This window comes from Saccopteryx bilineata, chromosome 5 (genome assembly GCF_036850765.1).
Source record: "Saccopteryx bilineata isolate mSacBil1 chromosome 5, mSacBil1_pri_phased_curated, whole genome shotgun sequence".
NCBI classification, from domain to species: domain Eukaryota; kingdom Metazoa; phylum Chordata; class Mammalia; order Chiroptera; family Emballonuridae; genus Saccopteryx; species Saccopteryx bilineata.
Window position 1 is genome coordinate 30,568,210 of NC_089494.1, and position 20,268 is coordinate 30,588,477.

The 20,268-nt window shown below is 38.3% G+C and overlaps 1 protein-coding gene across 2 annotated transcripts in view; it reads right to left on the bottom strand.

Moving 5' to 3' along the window:
* The window catches only part of PARD3B (par-3 family cell polarity regulator beta), a 1,080,223-nt gene that overhangs the window by 914,403 nt on the left and 145,552 nt on the right, over nucleotides 1-20,268 (bottom strand). For both annotated transcript variants that reach the window (XM_066278755.1, XM_066278754.1), the window contains exon 2: nucleotides 11,596-11,697. In XM_066278755.1, the coding sequence (XP_066134852.1) occupies nucleotides 11,596-11,697 (102 nt within the window). The remainder of the gene's footprint in view (nucleotides 1-11,595; nucleotides 11,698-20,268) is intronic.

Here is a 20,268-nt window from a genome sequence, read left to right on the forward strand (position 1 = left end):
CCTTTTCCTTCCCTTAAATCATGAGATCTCAGGTATTCAGGTACATACTTTTGTTTCCATAACATTTTATTTTATTTCTTGAGACCTCTCTCATCCTAAGACAGACAGACACACTCACACCATTTCAAAGAAGCACCCAGTTCATTTCCATTTTAAGAAGCCTACTGTCAATCATTAAGAAGAACCAGCCAGCCTGACCAGGTGGTGGTGCAGTGGATAGAGCATTGACCCCTGGGATACTGAAAAAACAAGTTCAAAACCCTGAGGTTGCTGGCTTGAGCGTGGGCTTATCTGGATTGAGCACGGGGGTCACTGGCTTGAGCGTGGGGTCATAGACATGACCCATGGTCACTGGCTTGAAGTCCAAGGTTGCTGGCTTGAGACCAAGGGTGCTGACTTGAGCAAGGGATCACTGACTCAGCTGGAGCTCCCTGATCAAGGCATGTATGAAAAAACAATCAATGAACAACTCAAGTGAAGCAACTACCAGCTGATGCTTCTCATCTCTCTCCCTTCCTATCTGTCTGTCCCTCTCTCTGTCTTTCTGACCAAATAAAAAGAAAAAAAAAGAAAGAAGAAAGAAGAAAGAAGAGGAAGAGGAAAAGAAAAGAAGAAGAAGAAGAAGAAGAAGAAGAAGAAGAAGAAGAAGAAGAAGAAGAAGAAGAAGGAGAAGGAGAAGGAGAGGAGAAGGAGAAGGAGAAGGAGAAGGAGAAGGAGAAGGAGAAGGAGAAGGAGAAGAAGGAGAAGGAGAAGGAGAAGGAGAAGGAGAAGGAGAAGGAGAAGGAGAAGGAGAAGAAAGAAGAAGAACCACCACCACCACCACCAGGTAGTGGACATATATATACAAAATTGTATCAGGTTCCTGAAGCTTGGGAAGGTCTGAGTGTCCTTGTCCTGTGGTTTATTCCTTCCTTGCTATCTGCATATGAAAGCTCTGATGTCTTTTCTTCCCACCTATTAACTTCCTAAAGGCAAATTCAATCGTCTTTTTAGTAATCTGCCTCTTTTTACAATCCCCACCACTGCCCTCTTTCCTGGTTAAAGAAGTCACTTCTTTCCTGAACACCTCATTGAATGACCAGAAGAGAAGACTGTTTTTTTCACATAACCACCTCCTTCCTACCAAACCTCCCTTAGATTCCTCCCCATGGCTCCATGTCCTTACACCATAGGAAGTCCCTCCTGGACAAACAAGTAAAAGTTTGCTTAGCTACATCAGAACCCCTGCTGCAAGGGATAAGAACAGAAGAGCTCTATTTCTTTGGGTTCAAAGTGTCACCATACACAACTTCATTTGATCCTCTGCCAAACTGTGGTCAGTGGAACAGAGGTAGCTGATTTTACAAATGAGAAAACAGGTTGAGAAACATTAGAACTACAATCAGAAAAAAACCCAGATTCATCTGCCAAAGGCCAGTGCTGTGCCACACAGCACTCTACAATATTCCTTCAGTGAAGCTGATTTTAGCTAGATAGTAGGGGGATACCATCTGATTTAAATGATATACACCTAGGTGTTGATGACGTGAGGCTCAATTAGCACCCAGAGGCATTTGCCTTTTTTAAAGAGGATGCTTTATAACTTTTATAGCTTTCCATTTGGTATAATTTGAAGTATTTTAATGCAACTGCCATTTGTCAATTATATAAGTCAAAGAAAGATGTATGTAAAAAATAATAGTGCCACACTTCCTGGGCATAGATATGCCTACACATAGCCTCAAAAGAAGTTAGTGTGAGAGAGAACATTGGAAGAACTGGGCCCACTAACATAACATACTGCCATAGGCATGCTGTGATGGTGAAAACATTCACTGATTTTTTTTTATTTTTAGAATTACATTTATTGCTCTAAGTAAAATATTATTGTAATCTCAAATATTATTGTCTTTTCCCCTCCAACCAAACTTGAAGCATGGGCTTATCAAATATTAAACATACTTATCAAATATTTTCTTATATTTTCATCTTCACTGTACTCAAAACCTTGCTAAATTTCCAGAACCATCAAGCTGGATATTTTCTTTCCAACCTCTGGTGAAAACTCTGCATCACAAATGTGCAGAATGAGCACACCCACACTTCACACACATACACAACTGCACACAGATGTTCACTCTCTCTCGCTCTCTCTCTCACACACACACACTAGTTACCAACCTAGTGAACTGCAGAAGGCACCAGGGAGAACATGTTTGACGTGGTCATCATTGGATTACTTTGGTTTAAGTTACTGTCTCCCAGCACCATTTGTCTCTGCATGGATTTGTAAGTGCCCCTCTGGGGTTGAAACGTGCCCACAAACTGCCTCTTGCTGAAATATTTAAAAGAGACAATATAGGCCCCGGCCAGTTGGCTCAGCGGTAGAGCATCGCTTGGCATGCAGGAGTGCCGGGTTCAATTCCTGGCCAGGACACATAGGAGAAACGCCCATCTGCTTCTCCACCCCTCGCCCTCTCCTTCCTCTCTGTCTCTCTCTTCCCCTCCCACAGCCAAGGCTCCATTGGAGCAAAGATGGCCCGGGCGCTGGGGATGGCTCTATGGCCTCTGCCTCAAGCACTAGAATGGCCCTGGTTGCAACAGAGCAATGCCCCAGATAGGCAGAGCATCTCCCCCTGGCGGGCATGCCGGGTGGATCCCGGTCGGGCACATGCGGGAGTCTGTCTGACTGCCTCCCCGTTTCCAACTTCAGAAAAATACAAAAATAAATAAATAAATAAATAAATAAATAAATAAATAAATAAATAAGACAATATAGTTTGGTGAAAGAAAAAGGAGGGTCGAAATCTTTGATTCTACTTGCAACTCTATCACTATCTAAAATCAAATATATCTGTTAAACATTAAAGCACAGGCAAGAAATTCAGGTGTTAAAAATATTTTAAAAGACCATCCCAGTTGTACAGGAGCATATAATTCATTTGGGGATACAAAACTAGGACTTAAGTTAAACCATAATAGAATTCTTAAGATTCTCAAGGTGGCAACTGCAAAATGTTACTAGGCAATAGTATATTTTTTTAAAGACTACTTAATTATGTCTATAAAATTACAGACACAGAGAATTTCACTTAGGATAGGGATGGTTGGCAAATACTGACTGGAAAAAAAAATGCAATTTGACCCAGATCTTGAAAGATCAATACAAATTGAGCAGCAGGAATAAATACATTTTACATGTACATAGTACTTTATAATTTCTGTTGCATTTTCACATACAACTTCTCATCTTTCCCAAGGCTACCATGAGAAAGGATATCATTTCCCAATCTCATTTATCAAGGAAAAATAAACTGGAATTGAGAATGATTAAATAGCTCACTCCAGACCTGAAAACATGCACATATGCATTCATCCATTCACTCACTCATTCATTCAGCTCCACCCTGTAACTATGAGAACAGCTATAAAGTGCCAGCACAGCAGCAGACACTGAGAATACAGCAGTGGGGCTTCATGAGGCCTTTCCTCACAATGTCTACAGTCTAAAATATATAGAATGAATCTTGGATAGGCAGGGTGTAGGGAGAGGACACACTCGATGAAAACAACATTGAGAAAGCTATGGAGCAAGAAAGCACATAGTACATAAGAGAATAATACTGTAGTTTTATTACTATTGAGGTTAGAGAGGGTTGAGTTTGAGAAAGATAGTTTGGGGGCATTCTGAGGTCTCTGAATATAATGTACAGATATGAGGTTTGGACTTGATTCAGTATACACAGGAAAAAAAAATGATACAATTGAAGCATTACTTTAGGAATAAGGTAATCTACATTAACAACAGTAGTACTATGTTAATTGTAATAACACCTAACACATTCTGCTGACTTACTACAGGCCAGATACTCTCCTAAACACTTTACATGTATATATTAACTTTAAAATTAGTACTATTTTTAGCTCCAACTGCCCATAAGGGAACTAAGTACAAAGAGGTTAAGTAACTTGCCCAAAGCGAGGCATCTAGCAGAGCCAAGAAACGAACTGCCTTTGGTGTCGAGGATCCAAGCAAGCTCTTAGCCACCCTGCTTGTGCTCAGGCCGCAGTGGAGGGGTAAGGAGGAAGCTAAAGGCTAGACCACCAATTCCTCATTTAAGTAACCCGCCGGAGACATTATGAGATATTATTTGTTAGCTGGGGAAATACAAAGAGGGAACTAGACACACGAGACAGGTTAAAGGAAAGAATAACTTGGATTTATTAAATAAATTTTACAAACAATTGCACATTCAACCCTGGAAGACTATGAGAAGACATTCTTATTGATAGAAATAAGAAGTTGAATAAATAAGCAACTTGGAGGGAGGAAACTGAGCAGTTTTGATCTGTACCAGATGTTATCAGGATTCTAGAAGGAAATGAAGCCGTGGACTCAGGAAAGACATCATCTGGAATGCCCTGTAAGCTCTTCCTGGTTCAGATATTTCTCCTGCAAGATGATGGGGTTCGGCCACATGAATGCTGAGGCCTCTTCAGGTTCTATGATTCTATAACTTTGTAATTCTAAAAGCAGAAAATATACTTTAAAAGTTTGAGATGGAATTTCTTGGCCAAAGTAATACTTCTGTTCTTTAGTAGCTTTTATATTTATTTCTGAAACATTTTGCAAACTTTGTCTCAAATACAGTTTCAAAACTTCAATACACATGAACCAAAGAAAAACTTCAGGAGAAAAAAACCCAAAGCCCCATATTCTGATTTGTTAAAAATCAAGGGTTCAAAGTAGGTGTGTCCCCCTTGAAATGGGAGTCTTACTGACAAAAATGAAGGCTCAAAAATGATGTAATTAATCTAGGACCATTTTTTTAAGGAGTCTTAGTTAATTTAGCACCCCTGTCCTCAGAAAAACACAATAATCTCATAACTTGTTTAACTACACACTGAAAAAGTTACATACTTCCTCAAAACCAGCCATTACCCATTCAACAAGTGAAGAGTAAGCTGAGAAGAAGTCTGAACCAAATGAAGGGGTTTTATAAATGCACAGCTTTTGCTTTAGCTCCTCTAAGAAAACTCATAAAAGCACAGGTTAAATATCGGTATGGTTGGTGACCATGAAGAAATGACACGACTGGCTTTTACTAACCAGTAATGCGGTTTTACTAACCATCCATGACTGAGTCCGGAGGTTGTTCCAGAAAGTACAGTAGACGTTAATTCAGAACAAAATCAAACCAAATACATCATCACACTCAGGGAGTGTCTCCTGTGAGCTAGTGTCCAGGTGGCTGCTATTCCACTAGAGGGCAACAGAGCGTGCTGGGAAAGCAACTCGGGCTCAAGGACAGTGTCTGGTTACAGGTCACAGTTCAGTGTGCAAACCCAGCTCCATTTCAAAACCACAGGAGATCTCTGAATGCTTCTTTACATTACCAAAACACTCTATTTTGATAAAAAGTATTCTTTTCTAATACAAAATTTAGTCATATTGGCATTTTGATTTCTCAATAATATATATCAATAAATCCACATGTTTTATCATAATAATAATCTTCCCACAAAAGTATTAATTTAAGGCAATTTAATAAACTTTAAATTTAATATGAATTTTTTTTAAAAGGCAAAAGAGTTATGTAATCTGAAGAGAAAAGAGAGAGTTAATATGCATTTTTATAAACAGACTGTATTGAAAAATAGTTTGATGTTTTAATATATTTAAATATCAAGCATTTAATGGCTCAATCAAAACAAAGGTAAAAATACACTAATAACACTACCATAATAATAATATTAACATTACAGCTAACATGTACTATGGACACTTACTATATACTATCCTATACTTAAAACAATATAGTTTTCCTACACTAACCCTATAAAAACTAACATTATTTCCTTTTGCAAATGGAAAAATTGATGGTAGTAAAAATATAGAAACTTGCCCAAGGACACATAACTAATAATAAGGTGACCAATCGTCCTTCTTTAGAGAGGACAGTCCTTCTTTTGTAAGTTCCGTCCTCCCTCAAAAAGTCCTCCCTCCTACATGTCCTCCTTTTTGATATTGGAAGATTAATCTGTAAATGCCCATATTCGATCGATGCAGAGTTGAGCTATTGCGTGTGATGTGACGTATCTGTATCTAAATGAGTACTTTTTTCTTATAATTATTATAAAAAATTAATAGGCATGTAAGCATAATTACAATATAAAATATTACAGATGTTTTTATTATGCATTTATCATATTATAGGGTATTATTGTTGCAATGAATAAAATGTTTCTCTTAACAATATTGTTTTCTTCAATTTATTTTTGTCCTCATTTTCACTGTAAAAAGTTGGTCGCCTTACTAATAAGGAAAAAAATTGAACTGAAACTAACATTTCAGTCTCAGATGTCACATGTGATCCAGGAAGCCAACCCACCCTCACTGGAATTCAGAGGATCTTGGCACTTCTCCAAAATAAACTTTGATGACTGTCAAAGTCTTGTCAAAAATAGAGACATTCCCCCATTGTAGTTTACCACATAATATAGTTTTACTTTTATATATTGAGTAATACTGTGGCAGTAATCCAATTTATATAATACAGGTTTTATATTGCTGTATTTCAGTATTACATCACAATTGTCTTCTACAACCAAGTCAAAGTATAATAATGACAATTAACAGGGAAAACAATCATTAAAAAAGTTCAAAACTCAGAGGTTCTCACATTCAAATAATAGCAATTAATGAACAATAAGCTTTGCAATGACTTAGTATGTGTCAATCTTTAGACTTCTTAGGGCCTGTATGTATTACAATGAGAAACCAATAAAGAAATATTACCTAGCTCTTGGCTGTGGCACTGAAATGATTTCTACATAATACAAGACAACAGCTAACTCAAGTCCCAAAGAGTGAAGGCTCACCCTATGAATTGAGAATCATTTTGATAGATTTTGGAAGGAATGCACATAGCAATCAATGACTGAAGTGTAAGATATTTTCCCTGTCCTTCAATATCTAAAAAGCCCAGTTAGTAAGAAGTCTGAGAAAGTCATCATCACTTCAAAGGTTTAAAATGATATAAAAGACAGTGTATGAGTGTCCTATTACTGCTGTGAACAAGTTACCACAAACAGAGGGCCTTCACGCAACACAGATTTAACCTACAATTCTGTAGGTGAGAAGTCTGAAACAGGCCTCACTGAGCTAAAACCAAGAGGCCAGCAGTACTGTGTTCCTTCTAGAGGCTCTAGGGGAGAACTCACCCCTTGTTTTTTCCTGCTCCTAGAAGCTACCTGCATTCTTTGTCTCCATTTCCAAAGCCAGCACAGGGCAGTCAACTGTTTCTCACACTGTCTTCCTAATACTGATGCTCCTGCCTTCCTCTTTCATTTATAAGGACCCTGTGATTATACTGGGCATACTCAAATAATGCAGAATGACTTCCCCATTTTAAGGTCCTTACTCACTTTTGCAAAGACTCTTTTGCATGTCACGTACATAATCACAAATTCTGGGGATTAGGATGTAAATGTCTTTGAGGGTCCATATTCTGCCTCTTGCAGACAGCACGGTATATAATTTATGCACATTGTGCAATCCATCTGAAAAGTAGTTATTGGAATACAGCATATATTTATCTATAAAACTGCATTTAGTGTAGTTTCTGCAACAGAAGTCTATAAAGTCCACTTGGAATGACTGTACCTGAATTTAGTAATCTGGGACCTGGAAAAGGGGATGCTAGAGAAAGCAACAGAGCTAAAACTGGCAAGCATTTACTAGTTTTTTGGTTTTCTTCTTTTCCAAGTGAGAGGAGGGGAAATAGAGAGACAGATTTCCACATGTATCCTGACCGGGATCTACCAGCAACCCCCGTCTGAGGTCTATGTTCTGCCCATTTTGCACCATGCTCGCCAACTGAGCTATTTTTAGTGCCTGAAGCAGAGGCTCCACAGAGCCGTAATCAGCACCCAGGACCAATGCATTTGAACCAATTGAGCCATGGCTGCAGCAGAGGAAGACAGAGAGAGAGAGAGAGAGAGAGAGAGAGAGAGAGAGAGGAAGGGAGTGGGGGAGGGGTGTAGCAGATAGTGGCTTCTCCTGTGTGCCTTGACTGGGAATCAAATCTGGGATATCCACATGCTGAGCCAATGCTCTACCACTGAGCCAACCAGCCAGGGCCGGCATTTACTTGAAATTAGAAGCAGGCTGCTGACAAACGCAGTTGAAGCTAACTATATATGCATGGCATACTAATTCTGAATTAATTTTATTATACTCCATAGTTGTATAACCTTTTCTTAACATCATGTAACAGTGTAAAAACAAATTGTTGATTATTTATGATTGAGGAATTTTTATAATTAAAAATTACAGATACAAACACCCAACACACTGCTTGGCACGATGAAGAAGAACAAAACAGTACTGAAATTTAAATTCTAGGTTCCAGAGTCTAACTCTGCCAGTTACTATACCGTGTGGTCTTTAGCAAGTTACTTATAATTTCGGTGGCTAGTCTAAGAAATTTAAAATAGGGATAATATATAGCTCCTGCCCACAGGATTACTCTAAAATAGAATGTGTATGTGCAAAGGCATTCTGGGCCACAGTTAGTGCTCAATAAAATATGAAGTAGTTGTTATTAAGAGAAGTAAGTCTTCTTTGCCTTGTGCAGCCAAAGAAGAAACATTAGTGGAAAGCTGTAAATTCTTAGATTTTTATTCTGAAGAACTTGAATCATCAGACTGATATATACAACTGAAGAATTCTGAGAATGACTGCCACAACTAGATAATTAATAAGTTTCAGCACAAATCTTATACAACTATTATTTATAAGACACAGAATTCCAAAGCTGCTCCAGTAATATTCTGACAAAATATAAGATGAAATACTGCATTATCATAAAAACTTGATTTCCCTTCTCCTGTGAAGAGGCTCAAATGGGAAAGAGAAAAAGAAGAAGGAAAGAAAAACCTCCCAGAGAGACACTATGTACCACACACTGTGTTGGCCAAAGAAAGAGGTAAGACCAAAGACAACTTCTGGTGCCAAAAGTTTAGAAAGTCATTTTCTTTTCTTTAGAAAACTGACTAAACTATATTAGCTTTTTGTCTGATTTTAAGTAGAATAGCATTTAACCTGTAATTTTAGTCGTTACAGAAGTATACTGTACGGCTTTTCCATATACTAAACAAATAGCCTCAGACTATACTGCCTTAATTCTAAGGTTCTGTTTTTCCGGCTTCATCCTTTCCAGCTAAGCTATCAAAGTTTCCTAATTAAAATTTCTCACCTGTAGTGAGTCTTTCCTAGGAGTTGAGGGATGTGGAATTTGGCACAAGGAAAACATACATCTATTCATGGCTCTTTGGGCATGTTTTCCATCTATATTTTAGATGCAAGAGATTATTAGATAGTCACTTTGAAAATAGGTGAGTTGTAATTTTATTTAAGCTCAATGCCTCAAAGGATCTTGAGTAAATTTCATATGCTATTAAACATCCTGAAGCATCATTTATAATTACTTCTTAATCTAAAATGACAAAAAATAATGTAAGGTAATATGGCAGAATGTTCTTTCCACACTATGGACTATGAAAAAATCTTATGACTGCAGAGGAGAGGTCAGGGGGAAAAAAATCAGTGATGTTCTCTTTTTCACTTACATTATTTTTAAAAAGAAAGAAATAGGCATAGAATATATTCTGGCTATATCAAAAGTGTAAATTCCCATCAACTTTGCAGAACAATACAAGTTAGACTTCATGCAGAAGAGAGAAATATATTATGGGAATGGTTAAATCTGACCCCAAATAGCACTAATACTTTGCTAGGATTTTATCTGATTATCTCACTTTTCACCTTATTTAGTAGTGATGGTGAAGTCCCTTAAAAACAGAGCTTATATATAATAATACTGTTTCTGGGTCTAGTAAATGGATTATGGTTGAAAAGCACACTGCCAAGATAATTAAAAAGAATTCATAATAAGGAAGAGCTCTATAAAACAAATGATTTCCTTGGGCACTGTTCATAGAGACATACTTCCTGTAATGAGGTCTTGGATGAGGCTGGGTTGAGACATTTTCTTCTGGCTCTTCTAAAACTTGCCACTTTTCTGCTTTTCATTTTAATAAACTGGACATCAGTGAAATTTGGGACAAGAAAACCTTCTTCATTACAACCTAAATGCCCAGAATATTTCAAAGGAAGAAGACGGCTTTAGAGAAGCAGCAAAAAGTGCATCAGTGAAATACAGAAGTGAAAGTCCTTCTTTAAAGTTATGAACATAAATAATACAGCATTATTCACTGTGAGCCCCAACAACAAAGAAGTCAGCATCAAAATCATGTACAGCAGGAGTCAACTGTACAGAGTAAAGCCTCTTTTCCACTCATTAGTCTAGTAAGTGTTCTTTGAGAATCATGTTTTGTAAGCTGTTGTGCCAGTTATTATTAATACAAGATTACCAAAGAATAGAAATCTCATGGTTCATGTCCTCTAGGAGCTTACAATCTATTTAGAGAGCTACTGTCCCTTATAAAGTGGCTAATTACAATGCAAGGCAATCCACGATTAAGTACCAATGGAAAACAGGAAAATTACATGGGCAGAATGTTCATAAAGACTAAATTCGAAAAGTTCAAAAAGGTCTTATGGGAAAAAAAAATGTAATTTCTACCTAAGTTCAATAAATCAATTATTTACATTCCAGTCCAGTTTGTTAAAACACACACACATGCACGCACACATGCACATACACACGCGCGCACACACACACACACACATGAACGTAAGCACGCCTCCCCCCGAGGTTGCAAAAATCAACACAGAGAAACATGTTCACAGACATAAATGGGCTGAGTGCACACAGCACTTAGGATGCACAGCAGAAGAAACTCTGAGGAAAGGATCTCTCAGGGAGAGCTGCAGTTCAGTTCTGAAGGGCACACTGACCATGAATAAAAGAAGCCCCACACAGTAACAGTAACAAACAATGTCTCCACATCAATAACCCATTCTATTACAACCGAATAGTTTAATATATACCTTTTTTAGTTAAGTGATCGAAGAAAGTTCCCATCTAAACAAGTTATTCACAATGGGATTACTCCCAAGTAGGTGGCGAAACATGTTCAAACTTTTCTGGAAGATTCAATTTAGTGCTTTACTTTGGCACAGAAAAGAACTATGACAAAAGACAGTTGTGTGCAACTCCTTGAAGAAAAATCCTCACCGTAGTTCTTTGTAAGACATTCCTCCTCGTTGTATTCTCTACCTTGAAACATGTTCAAATCTCAGGCATTGAACTGAATATTTAGCAAGAACCAAGAACAAACTCTAGAGACAACAATGACAGTGAGAACTCCAGCAGCCGCAGAGCCTGACACTAATTTACTGGGAAGTATCAGGAACTCTCAGGAATGAAGTGTCTGCTAATTAGGCTACCATGAACATATTCCCAAACCTTGACCAGTTTTTTCCAAACTCTGATGGAGAACTTTGATTTATGGGCTGTCCAGGTGAAACCTGAACAGATGGTATCTTTTAATAATAACTGACACACGAGTTCGTTAAGGATCTCAGTCTCTGGAAAACACACAGGTCTACAGAGACAAGCACAGAGAAACATTTTTAGAGTCAGCCACCTTGTCTTTGTCTTCCACGACATCTGCCAGGATATCATCTGGATCCAGGATTCCTCCATCTGTGTATTCCAAGTGGTGAATCTTCACCCAGTAGCCAGGATCCTGTAGAAGAACCATCGACAAGTTTCATGACTTAAACGTTTCAAAAAAAACAACAACAACATTTTAATTTTAAAAGCAATAAACTGGTTCATTAAAAATATGCTCTAGCAATAACAAAAATTTTAAACACCAAAGTCAAAAGTTACCTATTTACTTGGATAAATATTTGGTCATTTTTATCCTGCTTAACATAAATCAGTAAATCAAAGCATACATATTTCATCAACATTCCTGGAAGGTAAATTACAATGCAGAAGTAAATTAATCAGTTATTTGAAAAGCATACACAAGGAATTTTTATAACCTACAATTTAGGCGATCGCAAGAAAATCAAGATTAGAAAGGTCTTCGGGGTATTTTCTGAAACTGAGGATTGAAACTTCCGATTGAGATCCCAAAGATGCTGGGGTGGGGGGAATTCAAAAGGCAGAAATCTGTGATGGCCACTGCTATCACTGGGGAATATACGAAAGAAGCTGGTTGACCATCGACCCCATTGCCTGTTGACAGCACCATGCTCTGTGAGTGTCCTCAACTGGAAGATTTGTGGTGATGTTTGGAGCAAGGCCTCCAGCATTTGTTTCCATTTGCTATAGCGTAACAGCAACTTAAACTATGTCAGAGATAAATGGGGGGTTCGCTCAACTGGGGTACTGACTTAAGAGATTTCCAAGTATTGTTTTTCTTTAAAATGTTTAGGAGTATAAGGCTTAAGGAAAAGAATTGTATTCTCAATTTGATATATGGCTCAATAATCACTGATACAACAGCTTAGAATTAAATAATGCAGCTTATTCAGTTACTTATGCACTGCCTACTTCTAGTAAAGATATGTAAGTGAACCATTGTAATAAACAAACAAGAACATGAACCAATGGCTGAAAAAAAAATTAGTAAAGTTTTCACCAGAGTAGCTAAGCTTTAATCAATTTGGTTCTATGATTCTTGGAAAGCCTCTGAAACTGGGAAACTTTTGAGCTATAAATCACTCGGTTTCCAATAAAGGGATACAAGTTTGTGAGAAGTGGAAATTCTTTTAGGATAAGGCTCTAAACCTTTACTACATGAATTGTTATAAAGTAGTAAGAACTAACATAATCCACAGAATTCAAGTGTAATTCTACCAAAACTAATGGAAACAGTTGTCATACAGCCTCCTCTCTAACTGCCCCATACTATTAAATAATAAGTCCAGGCCATACCATTAAACAATAATTCTTTTAAAGGAATTATTCAAAAGCTGCTGAAATGTAGCCCAAGGACATAGCTTTTCAGTAATCTGACTTGATAAAGTAGTGGGCTTTAAAAATTCAAGGGAATTCTTCTTAACTAGGTTTTTGACATTTCAAAATTAAGTCTTCTGTAGAGTATCTAAAGAGCTTTTCCAAGCAAAATAAAAGGAATTCCTTTTGCTTCTAATACAAGGCTTATAGGTGAAAACACTAATGATTTATTAGGATCTTGTACTTATTTTATTGCCCAGATAGTGATCATAAGGATGTGAGTAGTGATTGTACAACCAGGTAAGAAAGTCCTGAGACACCCATGAATCAGTCTTTAATCAGAGATCTGTGCCAACTCAAGGTGATTGTGCTATAAAAGGTGAGCTAAGAACAACAGACTAGATTCCAAATAGAATACGGGGGTAGACAATACACTGTGTAATGGCCACTAGACTATCTATACTGAAAAGACAGCAAAAAAGAACACCCCCAGTAATCTTCAGGAATTGAATCTTTTTGCTACAGCCGCGCCATGGGCAACATACTTCTCAAATTTACCCAGGACTTCTGGCTAAAATCTATAGAGTACACTGTATTACATGTTCCTTGTAAAAACGAGCCTTCTTACAAAAGGAGTTCAACTTAATTAATTTCTGTTAACTCCTATTGAGTTTGTTTTTTTGATATACTATAGTGCTGCAGATAAAATCTGTTGACTTTAAGCATGTTTATAAAAGATGATGTATTCTAACGAGTTTGCTTTTCTATATTCAATTAATTAAAAGCTGACATCTCTAGTTGTCTCCTTTTTTCTTGTGTTCAGTTTGTAGAAGATTTCATAAACTAAGGTGGAAGTAAAACAACTACCCCTAACGCCTGCAGTACAAGTTAAAGTATACCTCTCCTCCTGCCTAGAAGTAAAAATAGAGAGAAGAAAACCAAAGACTGATTTAAAATAGAAAAATTCATAGAGAAAAATTCATGGACACAAACAAGAGTGTGGTGGTTGCCAGGAGGCGGGTACGAAGGGATAAATGGTGACGAACAGAGACTTGACTTGGGTGTGGTGAGCATGCCACATAGTGTACAGCAGAATTGTACATCTGAAACCTGTATAATTTTGTTAACCAGTGTTATCTCAATAACTTCAATTAAAAAATATTTTAATTATTAAGGGAGAGGCAGGGAGGCAGAGAGACAGACTCCTGCATGTACCCAGACTGGCATCCACCTGGCAAGGCCCCCATGGGGTGATGCTTTGCCCATCTGGGGTCGCTGCTCCGTTGCTCAGCAACTGAGCTATTTTAGTACCTGAGGCAAGGCCATGGTGCCATCCTCAGTGCCCAGGGTCAACTTGCTTAAATCAAGCCATGGCTGCGGGAGGGGAAGAGAGAAAGAGAGAGACAGATGGTGGAGAGGAAGGGGTGGAAGAGAGGGTTGCTTCTCCTGTGTGCCCTGACTGGGAATTGAACCTGGGACTTCCACACACCGGGCCGATGCTCTACCGCTGAGCCAACCAGCCAGGGCCCAGAAAAGGATAAATATTAAAGTTAAAACAGGGAAACTCGAGAAATAGCAAGGGATAGGATCCGATCAGTTGCAAAGGGAGCAACAGAAAAGCAGCAGCAGGATGGGCTTGCTACGTCACATAGCGTTCCTTGTTCAGACACTTGTGGGTTAGGAGATGTTCCGGAAAATGAGGCACAGAAGTTGAGACTGAGACATTTTTTTCTCTAATTTTGATTCAAAAGAGTGCAAAACTTAAGAGTTTTATAGAATTAAATCAAGGGAAAAAAGTTATTTGCTATATTTTGGAATCATATGTTCAGCACCCTTCCCCCCCCAAATTTAAATGATATACACGGCACCAGAATATAAAAAAAAAGACTGTTTGCAATTTTAATTCTTCACATTTCCACACTGACACTGCATTTTATACAACCCAAGAAAGGAAAGGGTAGGCTAACGGGAAGTAGTACACACCCAATCCTGAACAAAAACAGATGAGCTATAGGAATGTACTCTCAGTTAATATTTCACATATCCAAGAAAGGTAAATCAACAAACATAGTATAAACCAACTGTGATTTTTGTCCCCACGGTATTTTGGCCCAGTGCTATAGATCATTTTAAGAATATACATATAGTATTAGCTGCCAACAGCCATCATAAGACCATAAATTTATCCTGACTCCTTTATGCATGCAAAAATTTCAAACATTACCTTGCAGTAAACATTATGCATTTCCTTTACTTGCTTTTATTACCATCAGGAATAAAACTGATCAAACATGAAAAGATGTTCACATACGTGTCAACGTTCACACAATTAATCACTGGGAAAAATTTACTGTATCTTCCATGATCGTGATATTTAATCTACCTTTATATTGCAAAAATACCTAATACATATAACTTTCAAATTATTTCGAAAATGTCTCTGGTATATGTGCTATGCAATAAATCGTATTACTTGCACTCCTAGAGTCATTAAAGTATTGAAAAATCACATAATAAACATTATGTTTCTTCTAGTTCTGATAATATTGTTTCTGGTTTTTAAATAATGAACCATTAACCTAAACCCTACTGGGATTTTAAAATAGTCTACAAGGGTGAACAGGAAACTAAAGCCTATGCATTACGGGAAGAAGACAATTACAAGGTATTTTTAATGCTCAGGGTAAATATTATTTCAAATAGTCACAGATATTAATAGCAACAAATATTCTTCACTGTAGGTAGATGACTGAAATTTGCCCCATCCCTTAGAAAATTTATATAAGCCAAAGTTTTGAAGAAAAACAAGTTTCTATACCTAGAGGAGGAGAATGGCAAGCCAGCCACCATAATGCTATTACTACCGAGCACTGAGATTATGTCAGTAATCAAAAGAGGGACAATGTGGAGGTATCTAAACAAAATGGCCTCTGATTTAAGTAGAGAAAAACTACCCTGCATTAGTGGCAAGGTTCGAAAGGGAAGAAATCTCTGCAAAGAAAAAAACCAATGTCTAGAAAAGAGCTGTGTTTATCAGTGGTGGGAATTACAGTGATCGATAATGCAACCTGATTTTTATGGCTTCGTATTTTCACAAGAATAATCTTAGCCACTAGAAAACAAGAATAAGTGTAAAATGGAAGTTAGTGGAAAATTAAAAAGTTCCTTATAGAATTTAACTCTGTGAATTTGGTGCAATATATCCAGAAAATAAGATTTCACCATTTTCATCATTATCTTCATTATCATAATCATCCTAAGAGCAGATCATTTGTTTTAGTACTTATTAGAGGCCAGAGGCTGTAAGATGTACTACATGTTTCATATGATTAACTCATTTATCCTCAAACAGACTCATGAGTGGTTATCGAGTCATAGGGTAGGGAAATTAACTTGGCCAAGGTCAGAAATTTAATAAACAGTGAAGAAATGCTGCATTTTATAAACATAAAACTTTTTTTTAATTAAACTACTTAACAAAAAGAGCAATTATCTAAGAATAAGGCAGGGTATCAAATCCAATTCTATCACTATTTAACTATATGCATCCTGGCAAATCATCATTGCTCTCAGTTGCTTCATCACTAGTGAACCTAAAGGCTCTATGGCCTTTAGCACAATGTACCACATAGAGGTCAAAGTGTAGAGGACATGGCCCTGGCTGGTTGGCTCAGTGGTAGATCATCAGCCTGGTGTGCAGAAGTCCCGGGTTCGATTCCCGGCCAGGGCACACAGGAGAAGCGCCCATCTGCTTCTCCACCCCTCCCCCTCTCCTTCCTCTCTGTCTCTCTCTTCCCCTCCCGCAGCCAAGGCTCCATTGGAGCAAAGATGGCCCAGGCGCTGGGGATGGCTCCATGGCCTCTGCCTCAGGCGCTAGAGTGGCTCTGGTCGCAACAGAGCGACGCCCCAGATGGGCAGAGCATCGCCCCCTGGTGGGCGTGCCGGGTGGATCCCAGTCGGGCGCATGCGGGAGTCTGTCTGACTGCCTCCCCGTTTCCAGCTTCAGAAAAAAAAAATTTTCCCCGAGGTCGCCAGCTTGAGCGTGGGCTCATCTGGTTTGAGCAAAAGCTCACCAGCTTGGACTCAAGGTCGCTGGCTCGAGCAAGAGGTCACTCGGTCTGCTGATTGCCCGCGGTCAAGGCACATATGAGAAAGCAATCAATGAACAACTAAGGTGTCGCAACGAAAAACTGCTGATTGATGCTTCTCATCTCTCTCCGTTCCTGTCTGTCTGTCCCTGTCTATCCCTCTTTCTGACTCTCTCTCTGTCTCTGTAAAAACAAACAAAAAAATTTAATTAAAAAAAAAAAGTGTAGAGGACACAAGAAGGCAATAATAAAAAACTATAAAGGCTTTGTGTAAGTGTGCCCAGTATTTCACAAATGAGGAAAAGTTCCAAATGCAATTCCTCATTATCATGAAATTAAAGATGTGGTAAGCTGTGAAAAATGGTCTTCCTCCTGCTTAGGGCAAAGAGGAAGCTTGGGCATTAGACACTGGACAAAAAATTATGAAGTCTTATACGCATGCCCATTTTAACCACTTCTATCATAATCCCCGCAGTTATCCTCCCCTCTACCTAAGACCAACAGAGAACCGGAGGCCTCAGAACGCACTCAGGAAAGACACAGTGGTCAGAGCAGGTCTGGAGACTGTGTGGGGCAGGCAGAGAGCAGGAATAACCAAGTACAGACAGTGCAGGGAAAAACAAGACTTCCAGAGAATGGTGCCTGAGCAAAGGCTAGCAGAGCAGCACGGGCACACAAAAGGAAAGAATTAAGCCAGAAAAGGCACCAATGAATAAAGAGCTTATTTTGGGCTGGCCCCAACTAACTTCAGAATATGCCTCTACCTTCCTGACATAGATCAACCAAGTGCAAACTTGAGAAAAGACTAGGAGAGGAAGATGAAATGATGCCACTTTCATCAAGTATGTTTCCAAAGAATTCAGGAGAACTAGAAGGGACCAAGGGTTTTACGCTGGGTTGAAAGCAATATCTGGAGAGTTCAGAAACAGAACTCTAAATCTCATTTTATGTATAAAATAAGGTGAATCAGTATATCTATAAATTCACTTCTAGCTTTAGAAATCTATAATCTGACTAAAAGAAACCTGACATACCATTACTAACATCAGGTGAAGGAGACCTGAAGAAACATTTTAGAGGTAAGGAGGGATATTGCATGATGATAAAAGGATCTGACAGGAAAAAAAATTTTTTTTAATTCAAACTCTATATGTACTCATTAGTATAATTTCAATATACAGTAACTGCCAAATGAAGACATTTTGTAAAATCCATAATCATAGTATGAGACTTTTGATTAAAAAATAGAAAACAAAAATGGGCCCTGGATGGTTGGCAAGTAGATAGAGCATTGGCCCAGCACACGGACACCAGGGCTCATCTCCAGTCACAATCCACGTGAGAGGCATCCATCTGCTCCTCTCTTCCTCTCCCTTTCCCCCTTCTTCCTCTTTCCTCCTCTCAGCCAGTGGCTTGATTGGTTTGAGCATCGGCCCCAGGCACTGAGGATAGCTCAGTTGACTCAAGCATTGGCCCCAGGCAGGGATTGCCAAATTGGGGTGCATGTGGGAGTCTATCTCTCTATCTGCCCTTTTGTTCAGAAGGAAGGGAGGAAGGAAGGGAGGGAGAGGAGGAAGGAGGGGAGGAGAGGAGAGGGGAGGGGGGAGGGAGGGAGAGAGGGAGGAAAGAAGGAAAGACAAAAATGTCAGAAAGATATAAATTGTACAAACAACACAATTAACAAAGTGACCTAAATTATTTGTTGTGTACATACACCCAAAACACTATGACCTAAAGGATTAGAAAATGCATTCTTTACAAGTACACATGGAATATACACCAAATTTCAGAAGACTAGAATCATTCTGCATATGCTATCTTCTCACAGTGGAATCAACTGCAGAAAGGTAGGTAGAAAATGTTTGGCTGTTCGTAAATTAGGCTAACAGCTCTGAATAATGCATAGGTAAAAAATATAGAAAATTACAAAATAGCTTTTAACTTAAAAATAATAAAAAATTATGGAATGCAGCTAAAGCAGTGTTTAATGGGACACTTATAGCCTTCAATGCATATATTAGCAAAAAAGGAGAACTAAAATCAAGAAGCTAGAAAAAGAATAGTCAAATGCAGACAAAAGAAAATATAGAGCAAAAGTGAATGAAATAAATACAAAACAAATAAATCAAAATTGGTTTTATGAAAGGCTTGATGAAATTGATAAATACATAGTAGTACCTATCCAGAAAATATAAATAAGTTTTCAGCATCAAGAAAGAAAACAACAAGCAATAACATCACAGATCTCACAGCTATTAAGAGGAGGATATTGTAAAGACTTCAGAGCTATGACATTGACAATTTATAGAAAATAAATTCTTTGAAAATTACAACTTATCAAAACTGACTAAAAATGGAAACCATAATTATACAAAAACAACAATTACATAAATTTAATCTAGGCCTTGGCTGGTTGGCTCAGTGGATAGAGCATCAGCCCAGTGTGTGGATGTCCGGGTTAGATCCCTGGTCAGGGCACAAGTGAGAGGCATTCATCTGCTTCTCTTCCCCTCTCTCTCCCCCTTCTTTCTTTTCCCCTCTCATAACCAGTGGGCTCAACTGGTTTGAGCATCAGCCCCGGGTGCTGAGGATAGCTCTGTTGATTCAAGCATCCACCCCAGACAGAGGTTGATGGGTGGATCCCAGTTGGGCACATGCAGGAATCTGTTTATCTGCCCTCCTCTCACTTAAAAAAAAATTAATTTAAAAATTGAATCTATTATTTAAAATTTTTCCCATAAAAAATATCAGGCTCCAATGGACTACTCCTCGGTTGTAAAAGAGAAAGAGATCTTACCCTTTGCGACCACATGGACAGACCTAGAGATCATTATGCTAAGTGAAATAAACCAGTCAGAGAAAGACAAGTACCACGTGATCTGACTCCTATGTGGAATTTAATGAACAAAATAAACTAACAATGAAATGAAAACAGATTCATAGAGAACAGACTTACAGCTATCAGAGGGGAAGGGATTGCAGGGCTAGGTGAAAAAGGTGAAGGGATTAAGCAAAAAGAAAACAAAACAAAAAAACCTCCTGGACACAGACAATGGTATGGTGATTACCTGAGGGGGAGGGGGTGGGGAGGAAGAAGAGGGTACAGGGAGGAATAAATGGTGATGGAAGGAGACTGACTTGGGGCGGTGAACACACTCTACAATATGCAGTTGATGTGTTATAGAATTGTCCACCTGAATCCTATATAATTTTATTAACCAATGTCACTCCAATGAATCAATAGAAAAATAAAAAAATAA